Below are 12,357 nucleotides of genomic sequence, written 5' to 3' on the forward strand. Positions count from 1 at the left end.
TTCTGGATGCAGAGAACATCTATTCAGATTCCCTACAAGCAAGTCAGCAGTTGTTTCTTTTGTACACGGTCCCATTTTTACTTGACTATACAAATCCTCTTAATTTTAGCAGCTCGTCTGGAAGTCTCATCTTGCCTGTTCCCCTGAAATTCATCTCCCCCCACTTCCTAAAGTGGGATTTGAAAATAGGCACTGGAAACAATATCCCCAAAACATCCTCTCAGCATTTTTGAGAGTCCCATCCACAACACACATGGGTATAAAACACGGGATATTCTCCAAACACTTCAAAGCCTCAAGACATACCAGGCTCCCTTTCAACCGAGAGCAATATTTAGGCAAGAGGCATCATAACTTGTTTAATTCCAGCTCCACACAGAGTACAGTCTCCAGTGGGGGCAAAGAAGAGCAGCACAAGCCCTGAAGCAAAAAGCCAGGTTGGCTACTTGCCCTTCCAGGTGGCACACAAGCACTCACACAATGCTTCACCTGAAATTCCAGACTGATGGTGCCAGTGGCTCCTGGGCACTTTGCCATACTAATGGAAGAGGGTTCAAACCTTCTGAATTGCCAGAAGAGCTATCACCGAGCTGTGGTTCACTGCAGATTTATTAGAGATCCCCATGTTAATCCTGCACGGCTGAAATACCTGTGCTACCCTGCTGAGTCAACAATATCAGGGAAATCTGGGTACTTCAATACTGTAGTATCTCAACAGCGCTGTTTTTCATAAATAAACAACGTTTAACAGAACCGTGCTCAAGAAGTACTCAAAATCTGAACTGGGTGTGTAAAATTATTTTCAAGAATTGTCAGGTGGCATTCAGGATTAGAAGTCATATTACTTTCCTTGAAACAAATTAAATATTGCAACACTGAGGCACTGAGCAGGGCGCTTTCCAAACTTGCAAAGCCAGTCTCCCAGAGCAGGTTCTGCTCCTGCCCAGCAGCAGGTCCTGCCAGCAGCTCACCTCTCCACACAGCCCATCCTAAAGGAAGCGTAGCATGAGTTTTTCTACCCCACAACTTTTTGTAACAGTTTAAAAACTAAGTTGTTGTGTGGTGTTCTGATCAATTTCTGTCCGTCCAGCCACAACAGAACCTCCTACAGCCTTGTCCAGGTGGGTGCAGCCCACCAAGGCATCCCCAGCCACGGCATCCCACTCCAACCCCACTCAGAAACAGCCACAAATCCCCTGGGAGAAAGCCTGAGATGTCACAAAACTTTTTTCCTACCTTTTCTTCTATTCAAAATAGAATAGCTAAGAGAAAAAAAAGATTCAAATAAAACCAAACTATGATTTTCTTGTCCTCAACCAGCCTCCCCTGCTCATTTTTCTCCCTTCCCGTCCTCCAACACATTTCCCTTTCCAGTAAACCCTCACAAATGCAAGCCATTTCCTTGGTACAAAGGAATTTTCCCCTCTTCCCAGTTCTTGTGGCTTTGCTTGACAGGGTCAATGTCCCAAACTGATGAGCCAGTTCTTTTGTGGGGGAGGAAAAGCAATAATTACACACAACCTGCAACGTGTGAGGAGGGGAATGAAAGTAGGTCAGGTCTCAGCTCCTCAGCTTCACTGGGGTTCACCAAATGCTTTCACTTACAGTCACTTTAAAATTACAATTAAAATAATAATAGCACAGCAAGTGAACACAGCAGCACTGTAGAATTCAGCTTTCTGTCCCTTTCTTTGATATGGATAATTGCATTTGTGTGGTGACAAGAGGCACAAAAACCTGAACCAGCAGAAAATTAAGCCCACAAGACACATCCCAGTATCAGGTGCTCTGATATTCAGAAGTCCAGGAAAAGCAAAACCATAAAAAAAGGGTTCTTTGGAAAAAAACACCAAACTAAACAAAACAAAGAAACCACCAGTGATAATTAAGAGATGGGAAAGGACAATCTGGAGACATACATAATTGGTTTATGAATTATAAGGTGGTTTTGAAAGTTTAAAAAAAATCAACATTAAAAAAAATCCACTCCTCTTACAGAATCTCTTGTTTTGCAACTGTCCTGGTTGGGAAGCACAGTCCCCAAGGAGCAAATGCCAAGGCAGTTCTGCTGACGCTCCCAGCTCCGACTGAAACCCGAAGGGCCAAACTTCCAGAACAGCTCTGGCACTCCCAGCACACGTTTCGTAATTATAACAGGAGCTGTTGGCTGCTGAACTCCTGCAAATCTGGTCCTTATTTAAGATCTGACTCTTACAAAGTCGCTCCAAAGTTGCTCAGTTGCTCCAACTTCTCTTTCAATCAGCTTAAAAGTCAGTTTAGTCCCTGGTACTGCAAGACGGTGTCTGTGATTTGGGGAGCATGCTGTGCCAAATCTCCCCAAAAAAAACCCCACTGCAAACACACCCTGCAATGTGCTGAACCTCAACTCAGAGGTCTAGTTCCAAATGAGTCCCCAAATTGCTCTGAGGATGATTTTACACTGGAAGACTCCATGCCAAACCAAATACTGCCCTGTTTCCCACCAACACAAATCAGTGTCCCCTGCAGAAGACGTTCCCACTTGTCCAGCTGGGATTCATGGTCCCTTTTCAGCCTGAATTTTGCAGTTCTTTAACTACACTGAAATAAATTTTCTCCTCTAGTCAAACCAGGTGTGCTATTACACACAGACAAGACATAACTTGCCAAAGTGGGTGATAGTTCTTTTAAAAACACAAGATTTAAACTGCTCAGGAGCGCTGCTTCGAAGAAAGTCTCTTTCAATCTAAAGCTTCGATACTGAAGAGTCTCAAAATGTTTAACACTTGAAAATCTGACACTTCCAATAAGGAATATTTCTCTATACATGACAGCAAAATACATAGTTCAGTATTTTTATAGCATTCCCATCCGATCCTAAACGAAATACTCATTTTAAGAAAACACTAATCTCTGAATGTTTTTGTTTAAAGCCATTTAAAGATCATTTCTAGTGAAGCTGGGAAGCTGGATGTAGAAATAAGCTCATTAAGAGCTACGCTATGGTTATTATTAAAACACCACAATAGTCCATCTTCTCATGCATACACAACCTTGCATAACTGGAGATGTCAGCATTTTCATTGTAAATTCTGCTTTCAGAGGTTTCAAACTTGCCTGTAAAAAAGTTGCTATGGCCCGAAATTTGTTGCTATTTCCCTGCCAAGGAAGAACTATTTTAATATTAGGAAACTATGCATTCATTGGAGTCGGCCGCTGGTTTGGGGTTTTATCTATTCAAGTGGTTTTAAAAAAAAAGAATAAAAAGATAAAGAAACCTCACAACTCAGCATCTTTGAAAATCTTCTGGCTCAAAAAAAAAACCCTAAAAAAAACCAACCAAACCCTCACTAAAGGAATCAAATTCCCAAAAGTTAATAACTATTATACTCCTCCAAAAAGCTTCAACTCTATGGCAGATAAGCCCCAAACATGCAATTATTTCTGCTACTTTGCAAAATAGTAGCCACACTGAGAGACTACCAACTCCCAGTGTCTCATCAACACTGACTGTAAATAACAACCCTACCCATGTCCAATTAGTTTGAAGCTCAAGACCATGCCCCTGCTAAAGGGCTGCAGATTTTAAACACAGAATGGACACATTAAGACTGATTTAATCTGGCTGCTCGTACAATTCCCCAGAATCTCAGCTAGCAAATCCTGTACTGGGCCAAATAACTTACTGAACCAGATCCCTGAAAGGGCAGCCAGCCCTCACCCGAAGCTGTGGGGATGTCACATTCCTCCATAATGGGCTTTAATAATTGCCCTTCCATGAAATAAAATTAAAAGGAAAAGAAATTAAAAAGATAAAGCCAACTCTGATTTAACTAATCGGTTTGAATTCTTAATTTAACTCACAGATATCAAAGCCGCTGTTCTGGTTTTAAAAAGAAAAAGCCAAAATAAAACAGCCAAAAGGGAACCCTGGGGGAACCATTTGCTTTATTTTTTTTCCTACCAAACTAGAAGCAGCATTCTGGTGCTTTGGTGCTTCTACACCACCTCTGTCCCAGGAAAATGATGGATATGCAGGGTTCCCCCAGCGCTGTGACCTCTCAGCAGGGTGGCCCTGGCTGGAGAGGACCCATGGGGTCACCCCAGGATGGGGAGTAGGAGAGGGGACATCCCACCACCACAGCATCCCTCCTCCACACACTGGAGCACCTCACAAAATCCCACATCCTGACCCAGGCAGGTCACAGCAGCTAAAGAAGGATCTCCAAGTGCTGACCACTGTGACCACAGGTGACATTAACCTTAAAGCACTGCAAACATTTCGAAAAAAATGACGGTACGTTGCTCATATGACTCAACTTTTTTGCAAAAAGGAAGGTACTGTGCTGAACCTACTTATTTTTGGATGTTGTTTAGTGTCAGCAAGTGGCTATGACTGATTCAATCCCCTAGAAAAACTCAATATTCACTTCCACCAGAAGCACACGTCACCCCTTAAAGCGGATCTCTCCCCTTCCCTGCTGCTCCTGGGAACCTTCCAAATGTAGGACCATTCTGAACTACTGTGTTTTCCACAGGACACAGAAATAGGCCGTCCCTTGTGGAAAGCTTAAATTAATCCTTTGAAATTTGACCTAAATTAAAAGAATTGAAACGCGTTGTCACCACACCAGGCAGGGGCTCCGAGTGGGTGCTCCAAGGATGGTGTCAAGGCATTGCATGTGGGTAAGAGACCAAATTAGCTCCCCAGCAGGATGATAACACACAGCCTGGGCAAGGGGAGGTCAAGGCAGAGCTCACTATTTATCAAATATATGTCTAAACTAATTATTCACTTCACAAAGTAAGCCTTCAGCCCATGTGTGCGGTCAGAGCCCTTGTGAAACACTGGCTATCATCAAAGGCCTGGGCATACACAGGCTGAGAGAATGGTGCCTTTGTAAACGCTGGGGAAGGCTTGTTTCTAAATATTTAAAAGCAGAAAAAGTCTCTCTGCTCCCCTAGGACAAAAAACATGTATGTAAACACTTGATGTGAGATATAATTTGAGAGCTGACAGTCGCCACAGAAGTCCTACAGGTCCTGTTTCTGCTCACACAGCTCAACAGCCCCGGGTTGGGAACAAAGCACCAGAGCTGAGATCCAGCACACTCAGGATCCCACAATATCAGCACCAACATTGCCACTCACAATGGATCAAGATGCCATTTTCAGTGTAAACACTTTCATACAGAGCAGGGTAATACCCAGTGGTCACAGAGGGATATTTATTTACTCAAGACAGACTGAGAAGAGCCAAAAAGCACAGCACCCCCTTAATGCATGACATCTTGCTCACATCCATCAGCTGATTACCCTGCTTGAACTAAAGCACATACTTTAGTATTTTTTATACATAGTCAGATACTCTGAAGAAAATAATTGCAAATGTCCTTAAAGTTACATATAGCTGAGAGAAGATATTTTCTCTGCTACACCCAAAGGAACAAATCTCGACTCCTGTTAATGTTGTGTACAGCTTTTCCAATAGTCTGAGTCACTAAGACAATAAACAATAACAATCCAAGCACCTTGTATTATAAATAAATAAATAAATGCAGACAATTCAGGGCATGTCTGTGAAGGAAGACTCAGGAGCAGATCAGCAAATGTCACCAAAGGTCACGGCCCTGCCGACCTTCTCAGCTGGCATGAAATGTCATAGCTCTAATGACTGCAGTCAGCAGCCCCACTGAAAATTTACATTATTGGAGCACCTGACCCCCCAAATTAGCTGTGCCCAAAACATTTTGGCAGTTACTAAATTAAAAAAAGAAGTCTGCCTTGTCTTTGAAGAGATCTTTTGAAGGGTTTTTTTGGTGTGGGCTTGGAGAGCTTGTGGGTGGCACTGATGGAACCCAGAGAAGGTGATTGTGCAAAAACTTGGTTGTGTTTTTTCTTATCAAAGGGTTTAATGAAATACATAAAGGAGTTTTTATTTCCCAAATCTCAGATATAAATCCCACACAATTCCCTGTATTCTGCAGCATAAAAGCTCTTATTATGCTATTAACTTAGAAGCGTTTTCTGATTTTTCTTTTCTTGTTTCTGGTAATGATTTGGGTTCTCACATCTAAAATTGTTTCACATCAGTAACATTCCTGCCCAGGAAAGAAGTTTTAAATCTTTTTTAACAATTTACTCTTTGATAAAACCCAGATTCCACCCCCTACATATCAGTGTGTAAGAGACATATATTCTCAAACTGTGCTTTCCAAAATAATAAAAGCTATTCTTTCCCTGAAAAGTTGCAAAATTATCAGTCACCATTCAAAAATTATTACTCTTCTTCCTGTGAAACACTTCACCAGTCTTCAATCACATTATTTCTGACTTAACCCTAAAAACTAGGGGATTCACTACAAAGCTAGTCTGAAACCAGAATTATTCATGATTTTGTCATTCTCCTGAAAAGCCAAAAAGGCACCAGATGTTCAATTAACAAATCATACAGTAAGTGGCAACAAGACTTGGGCTTCTTTATTTATTTTTTTTTTTAAATCTCAAGTTACCTTTGAAAGAAAAAAAACCCAAGCATTTTTGCTATCAACAATCTCTGTGGCTGACAGAATGACAATATTACTATTCTTTGAGAATTTTTTTCAGGAATGTTTGCTAGGGAAGAGGACTCATCATCTCTAAATAGTTCATCCCCTGCCATCAATAAAAATGTACTTGGAGCGGATTCTAAAAATGCGTTAGCTGGTGACTTCTATTTTTAGAGGCAGTGGATAGAAACAAATAAGTTTTGCATGAAGAATTATTAAATAAAAACGAAGCTGTGTCCATGGACATGAGTAGTAGAATGTGTAAAGGCCAAACTCTCTGCAGCAAGCTTGCCAGGTCAGAAATGCTCTGTGGACCATTAGATCAGCTTGACAGCTGAGTTATTGGAACAGTGATCACTCCTCCAAAAGACAGATACAACCTTATGAAAGAAACCTCACTTCCTCCCCCAGATGCTCAGAGAGCAGGAATGATCCAGCACAACACAGTAAAATCATTCTTCAATACAACCAGCTCACAACAATAAAAAAGCAGCCACTCCTGAGCTCTCCAGAGAAGCAAACCACTTTGCAAAGCTTGAGGAACAGACAAACCTAGAAGGTCATACCAACAAGTGCAGGCTTAAAATAGGAGATTTTATCAAAACACCTCTTTCAATGTGAAGGTCTAGATTGGCCTTTGTTCTCACAGCAATGAACTCCAGCCCTTACTATTGAGATCGCAACATTCACACCTTCAGAACTTGTGATCCACACTGGAAGTTTCTCCGGAGTACAAACACCAACAAAGCTCCAATACCATTTTTGCAGAGTGCCTGCAAAACTAAACATTCACAAACGAAAACTACTGAGATTCATTTTTCTCTGGACTCCTCAGGTTAAGACAATCTCAAAGAGCAGCAGCCACTCATCCGCTTCTTCCTTGAGACAGCAACACACAACAGCACCAAAGTGCCACGGACTGGTTTCCTTAAAGACCCATTCCTGAAAACTTTCATCTGTACACTTTGATTATACAACGTGATGACAGTCCCAAGTGAAATCACTGACACCACTGGCTTGCACAAGAATAAACAAACGCACGCTTGTACAAACACAGCCCAGGCGAGAGCAGGGAAAGTCAGAAACCGTAACTCTCCAGGGCTGCTCTGTTACTTGCCTTAGATTTACCAGAGCACATGGAAAGGTCTTGACTTCTATTTCAGATGTCCAAGCATTTAAAATTAACTTCTTTTAAGGAATTAAGTATGCGAGAGTGATTTACCTTCGGGTTCCACCGTGGTATCTTCAACAACTAAATTAAATGAAGGTCGAGCCAGGGAAAGTCCAGCCATGGTGACCACCACCAGGCAGATAAGGCAACCCAAATCCCAGCTGACCATCTTTTTAGAGTAAATTCCTGGTCCATTTCCATATCTCCATGTGGACTTTAATCCCATCTGAACACCTCTAGAGAAGCATGGAGAGAAAGCTGTGCCTTCGGCCAGGGTAATGCCTCCTCCCTTGGAACGACGGCTGCTGCTGCGGGGAGGAGAGAGATTGAACACTGTCAGCAAAAACATCTCCAAACACAAACCAAAAACCTTCATAAAGCCTCAAACAGAGCTGAGGTGAGAGGGAGGGGAGCAGGAGGATGGGAAAAATAGTTTTCCAGCTTCAAGAATATGTGAAAAGTGAGTGACTTTTCATCTTCTGTTAGCAGTTTCCATCATCACCTGAGGCGTAACCAAGTCCTCCTTGTTTTCACAAAATCACTTCTCAGCACATATTGAGAGCTATTTTACTGACAGAAAAACATACAGGTTTTCAAAAATGAGAGGCACACACATGTGCAGGCACATAACCTGTAATGCTACAAAATTACCACAATTATACAAATTATATTCTTGTTATTGTTTGAAGGTTTATGTAAGTTTGCCTTGTTTTTCATTCCTTCACCTAGGCAGTTCTGCAGCCAGATGAATTTGCAGGAATTCAGTAATTTTCCACAAGAAAAACAGTTGAAAAAATATACTGCTCAGACTTGGAAAAATCTGTAAGGCTATTTCAGCTGAGGACTTCCAGCTCCCCGATGGATGTATCTTCTCCTGACTCACTTTAGTGTCCTTTGGAAGCTCCTGAGTCCTGGTCAGGTGAAAGGCTCAAGTCTTTGCAGTGATTTTGGTTTGCTACAGTGCATTACAGGCAATTAAAATCTGTATAAAATATGGTATAGATTGCAGTTTCACAGGAGACCTGCCCAGCACCACTTTCCATCCATACATGCCAAGCTATGTGCACAAAACTTTCTTTGCTCAGTCTCTCAATGCTGCTTATTGAGATATATTTTTCAGAGGTGGGGAAAAAAAAAAGTCTATCTTATTCACAATAAAACGAATTTAAATGGATGGAGTTAAGTGGTAATCCAGCCACGGTCTGACAGAGAAGTGGCACCAAAGGAACTGGCACTCCCTTCAGGGGACCCTGTTGCCTCCACCCTGAGATGCCAGGTGAGGGTCAGAAGAGCATCCTCCTCACAGGGTGATTTAACAGCTCAAGCAGAAAATTAGACCCGATTTTCCGCTTCAGAAATAAAAGTAAAACCTCAGTAAATGGATAAAACAAGTAACTGCAGCAATTGTTCTAATCTGGTCAATGATTCATCTTAGATGTGATGAAACTCAACTGAAATTTGGAGAGCACTTGTCTGGAAGGGGAAAAAAATAGCACAAAACCTCTTTTTCCCTCCTGCCCTCAACACTTGAAAATTAAAAATTAAAAAAAAAAAAAAAAAAGAAAAATAAGGGAGTGTGGAGATAAAGTAAACCTTCTCCAAACCCCTTGTCACAGGGATTTGGTGTGGTACCTCAGCATACTGAAACAGGGACAAAGATTCTCCTTTTATAAAGCCAACCATTTAAAAAGTTGATTCTTATTTTTATTAGCCTTGTGCTAGCTGCTACAAAGTTCACAAATGCTGTTGAGGCATCTTTTATCTTGGGTACTATACACAGTAACTTCTGGAGTCAGTAGAAACAGGTTTTGGATGACATAAATAAGTCACTTGAGGAAAACAATACAAGGTGAATCCCTGCTACTTCAGGGCAGGCTTTTTCCAACTCTGTTGGGATCACCTCACAGCCCCGTCCCTCCCGAAAAGATTTCAGCCTGGCTCCAGCACCCCAGACCACAAGCTAGCAACTACCATTAAATTTCCAGTGAAAACACCACCAGACCACTGCACAAACATTTGCAAAGAGCTTGCCCAGCCCTTCTCTAAATAAGCACAGCGCAGGTGTAGAGCTGAAGAGAGCTCTGTCTTTGGGACCACTCTGTGTGTGCAGCAGGACTGGAGCAAACCCCCCTGGATGCCACCACCCAGGTCCACTGCCCACCTCGCTGTCTGGCAGCCACAGCCCTGCAGCTCAGTTTATCCAGCTGTAAAGTGGGTAGAAACCCCTCATTAACAGCCTGCATGTAATGTTGATTTAATTCCCATAAATCATCCTGTAAACTCCGATTAAAGTCTATGTTGATAAATGCAAAATCCTATCAAGGTTTTGCAGAAAGAAAACATACCAGAACACCAGCATGTATTTCAGACTCCAAGAGCATTAATTCCACTGACATTCCTGCAGTTTCAGATTTTCAGACTACACTAAACCCCACTGAAAGCACATTTGTGGTTCCTATCCTCATCCTAAATCCCGAAGTGCAGCGCAAGGCTACTTGGCCACGCGTCTCCTCACCTGAAGATTTTTGTTGCCTCCTGCACCTCAACATCTGTGGGCAGAAAGAAGGGATTCTTCATCCACAAGGCAGCAGCAGACCCAAAATCCTGACTTGCGAAGGTGCAACAACGCAAAAATCAGAGCTCTGCACCCATCCATGGAGCCAAAGCACTCTACCACCAGGACAGCGAACAGGCTTCAAGGATTGCCCTCTCCCAAAAAGAAGTGGAGTCCAGCGAAGATGAAACGAAACCAAATTCTTTTCATAGTTTAATTGCCACAGTTGCTGGGGGACGAGTCCCTGGAAAGACCTCCTGTGCTGGATAATTATGTACCTCTATCTCAATGTTTGGAACACAGCCCCAGCATGCTTTTTGGCCTCCACAATTCTGGCTTCCTGACTACAATACCATAATCCCTCCTGGAGTCTCAGACTCAGTGAAAGCCACACGTAGTGTTTATTTTTCCCCTTGAAAGGGAACTCTGTCTCTCTTCTCAGCCTACACTTTGGGGAGGAGTTGTCAGCCCCCAATGATTGATGGCTCTCCTTGCCACTCGCTCATCAAGTCAATTTTCACCTCGTCACATACCTGCCCAAATTTTCTTTGCCAAACTGACAAGCATGGGAAAGCAGACTGGTTTGGGAGCCCAACCAAATTCCTCCAAGCTGTACTTCAGCTTAAACACACTCGCACACACAAACAAGTAGTACTTGTTCAGCAGTGGCATTAATTAAATTCAATGCTCAGTGTTCTTTTTAATCTACTTGCATTGTTGTTTATAAGATGTTTATCACTCCCCAGGGACAGTACGATTTGCAGAGTATGTTAACCAAATCAATACATTGCTCACTGTATAACTTTTCAGCATCTTTCTCAATTAGGAGGGAATAGCAAAATCTGAGTGAAATATGGATCTTCGCTCCGCAAAGAAACCTCAAGCGCTCTAAAAGCCCAGTAGCTTCGTCAGAAAAATCCAGGTAGATGAAGCTGTAAAGCTAACAGCTTTATATACACAACTCCACTGACAGAGGAATTGTGTATGGACAGAAAATGCAGAAATATACATCCGTCTGTAAAAATATACATACACAAATATATCTAACAAGACTCTTCTGCAGAGTTCAATCTCCAAGCAAATCTGAGCATCACAGCTATTAAACATTAATTCTGAAGGACTAATGGGAACCGGCTGGCAGCTTCAGTACTTTTGCATTGTTTGAACTTCTTTCATTTGCTTTCCAGGACTATCCTGTTTTTCTCAAGTCTTTTGCCACCAAGAGATCGGGGAGGGGGGAAAAAAAATCTGCATTTTAATTGACATTCCAGAGAGCGGGAGAAGTCCAGAGGCTGCTGATTGCTGTCTATTCAGCCCAAACAGGCTTTTCAGATGAAAATGAGAAAAGGCTAGTGGAAGATTTACAGGGATTTGGTACAAAAGAGACAATAAAGTTTTAAATGTTGATAGCGTTTCACACCAAACGCATAATGGGTCCCAGTTTGAAGGGGCCGTTTTGCATTTAAATATATATTTCATTGTCGATTTCTCTCCCCCCTTATCTCAGACGGGGTGGCTGTGCCCCGCGGCCCCGCTCCCGCAGCACGGCCGGGCATCACCGGGCTCCGACCCGGGCTTGGTACCGAGGCGGGGCTGCTCCTCCGGGGCCGAGCCCCCTTCCTCAGCCCGTGCTGCCCGTCCCGCTGTCACCGCTGGAACCATCCCCGAAGAGACCGCGGGGATGCGGGGAAGGCAGGGGAACAGCGCTGCTGCTCGGGCTTCCCAGCGGCGACCGAGTGACCACAACGCGACCCGCAGCTCCACTGAGGAGCAGAACAGAGCCCCGCACCGGCACATCCCGCAGCGGAGCGGAGCCCCGCACCGGGCACCCCCGAGCCCCGCGGAGCGCTGCAGCGCGCACACGGCGCCGGGACCCCCAGCCCTGCCCGGGGCCGCCCCTTCCCCGGCCCGCCCGCTGCCTTTACCTGCGGCGAGAGCGCCGGGCGGGCTCCGCTCCGCGGCGGCTCCCGGGCTGGGGCGCGGTGCCGAGCGGCGGCTCCCGGGACGGGGCGAAACTCCCGTCGCTGCGGCCGCGGTCACTGCGCGGGCGGCCCCGGCTGGCGAGCCCGCAGCGGCGCAGCGCCGCGCATCCCCCGCAACCAGCT

At 43.9% G+C, this 12,357-nt stretch overlaps 1 protein-coding gene across 11 annotated transcripts in view; it reads right to left on the minus strand.

The window, feature by feature from the left end:
- FGFR2 (fibroblast growth factor receptor 2) overlaps positions 1 to 12,310 on the minus strand; it is an 80,167-nt gene extending 67,857 nt beyond the window's left edge. For 2 of the 11 annotated variants that reach the window (XM_039709173.1, XM_039709171.1), the window contains exons 1-2: positions 10,214 to 10,453; positions 7,750 to 8,006 (exon numbers count right to left, since the gene is read on the minus strand). In XM_039709173.1, the coding sequence (XP_039565107.1) occupies positions 7,750 to 8,006; positions 10,214 to 10,275 (319 nt within the window). In that variant the 5' untranslated portion in view covers positions 10,276 to 10,453. Of the gene's footprint in view, positions 1 to 7,749; positions 8,007 to 10,213; positions 10,454 to 12,177 lie in introns of those variants that run through there. The other 9 variants (XM_039709176.1, XM_039709172.1, XM_039709181.1 and 6 more) reach the window with 7 other exon arrangements.
- Positions 12,311 to 12,357: the final 47 nt, after the last annotated feature.

This window comes from Passer montanus, unplaced genomic scaffold, assembly GCF_014805655.1.
Source record: "Passer montanus isolate IOZ18808 unplaced genomic scaffold, ASM1480565v1 scaffold21, whole genome shotgun sequence".
Lineage (NCBI taxonomy): Eukaryota > Metazoa > Chordata > Aves > Passeriformes > Passeridae > Passer > Passer montanus.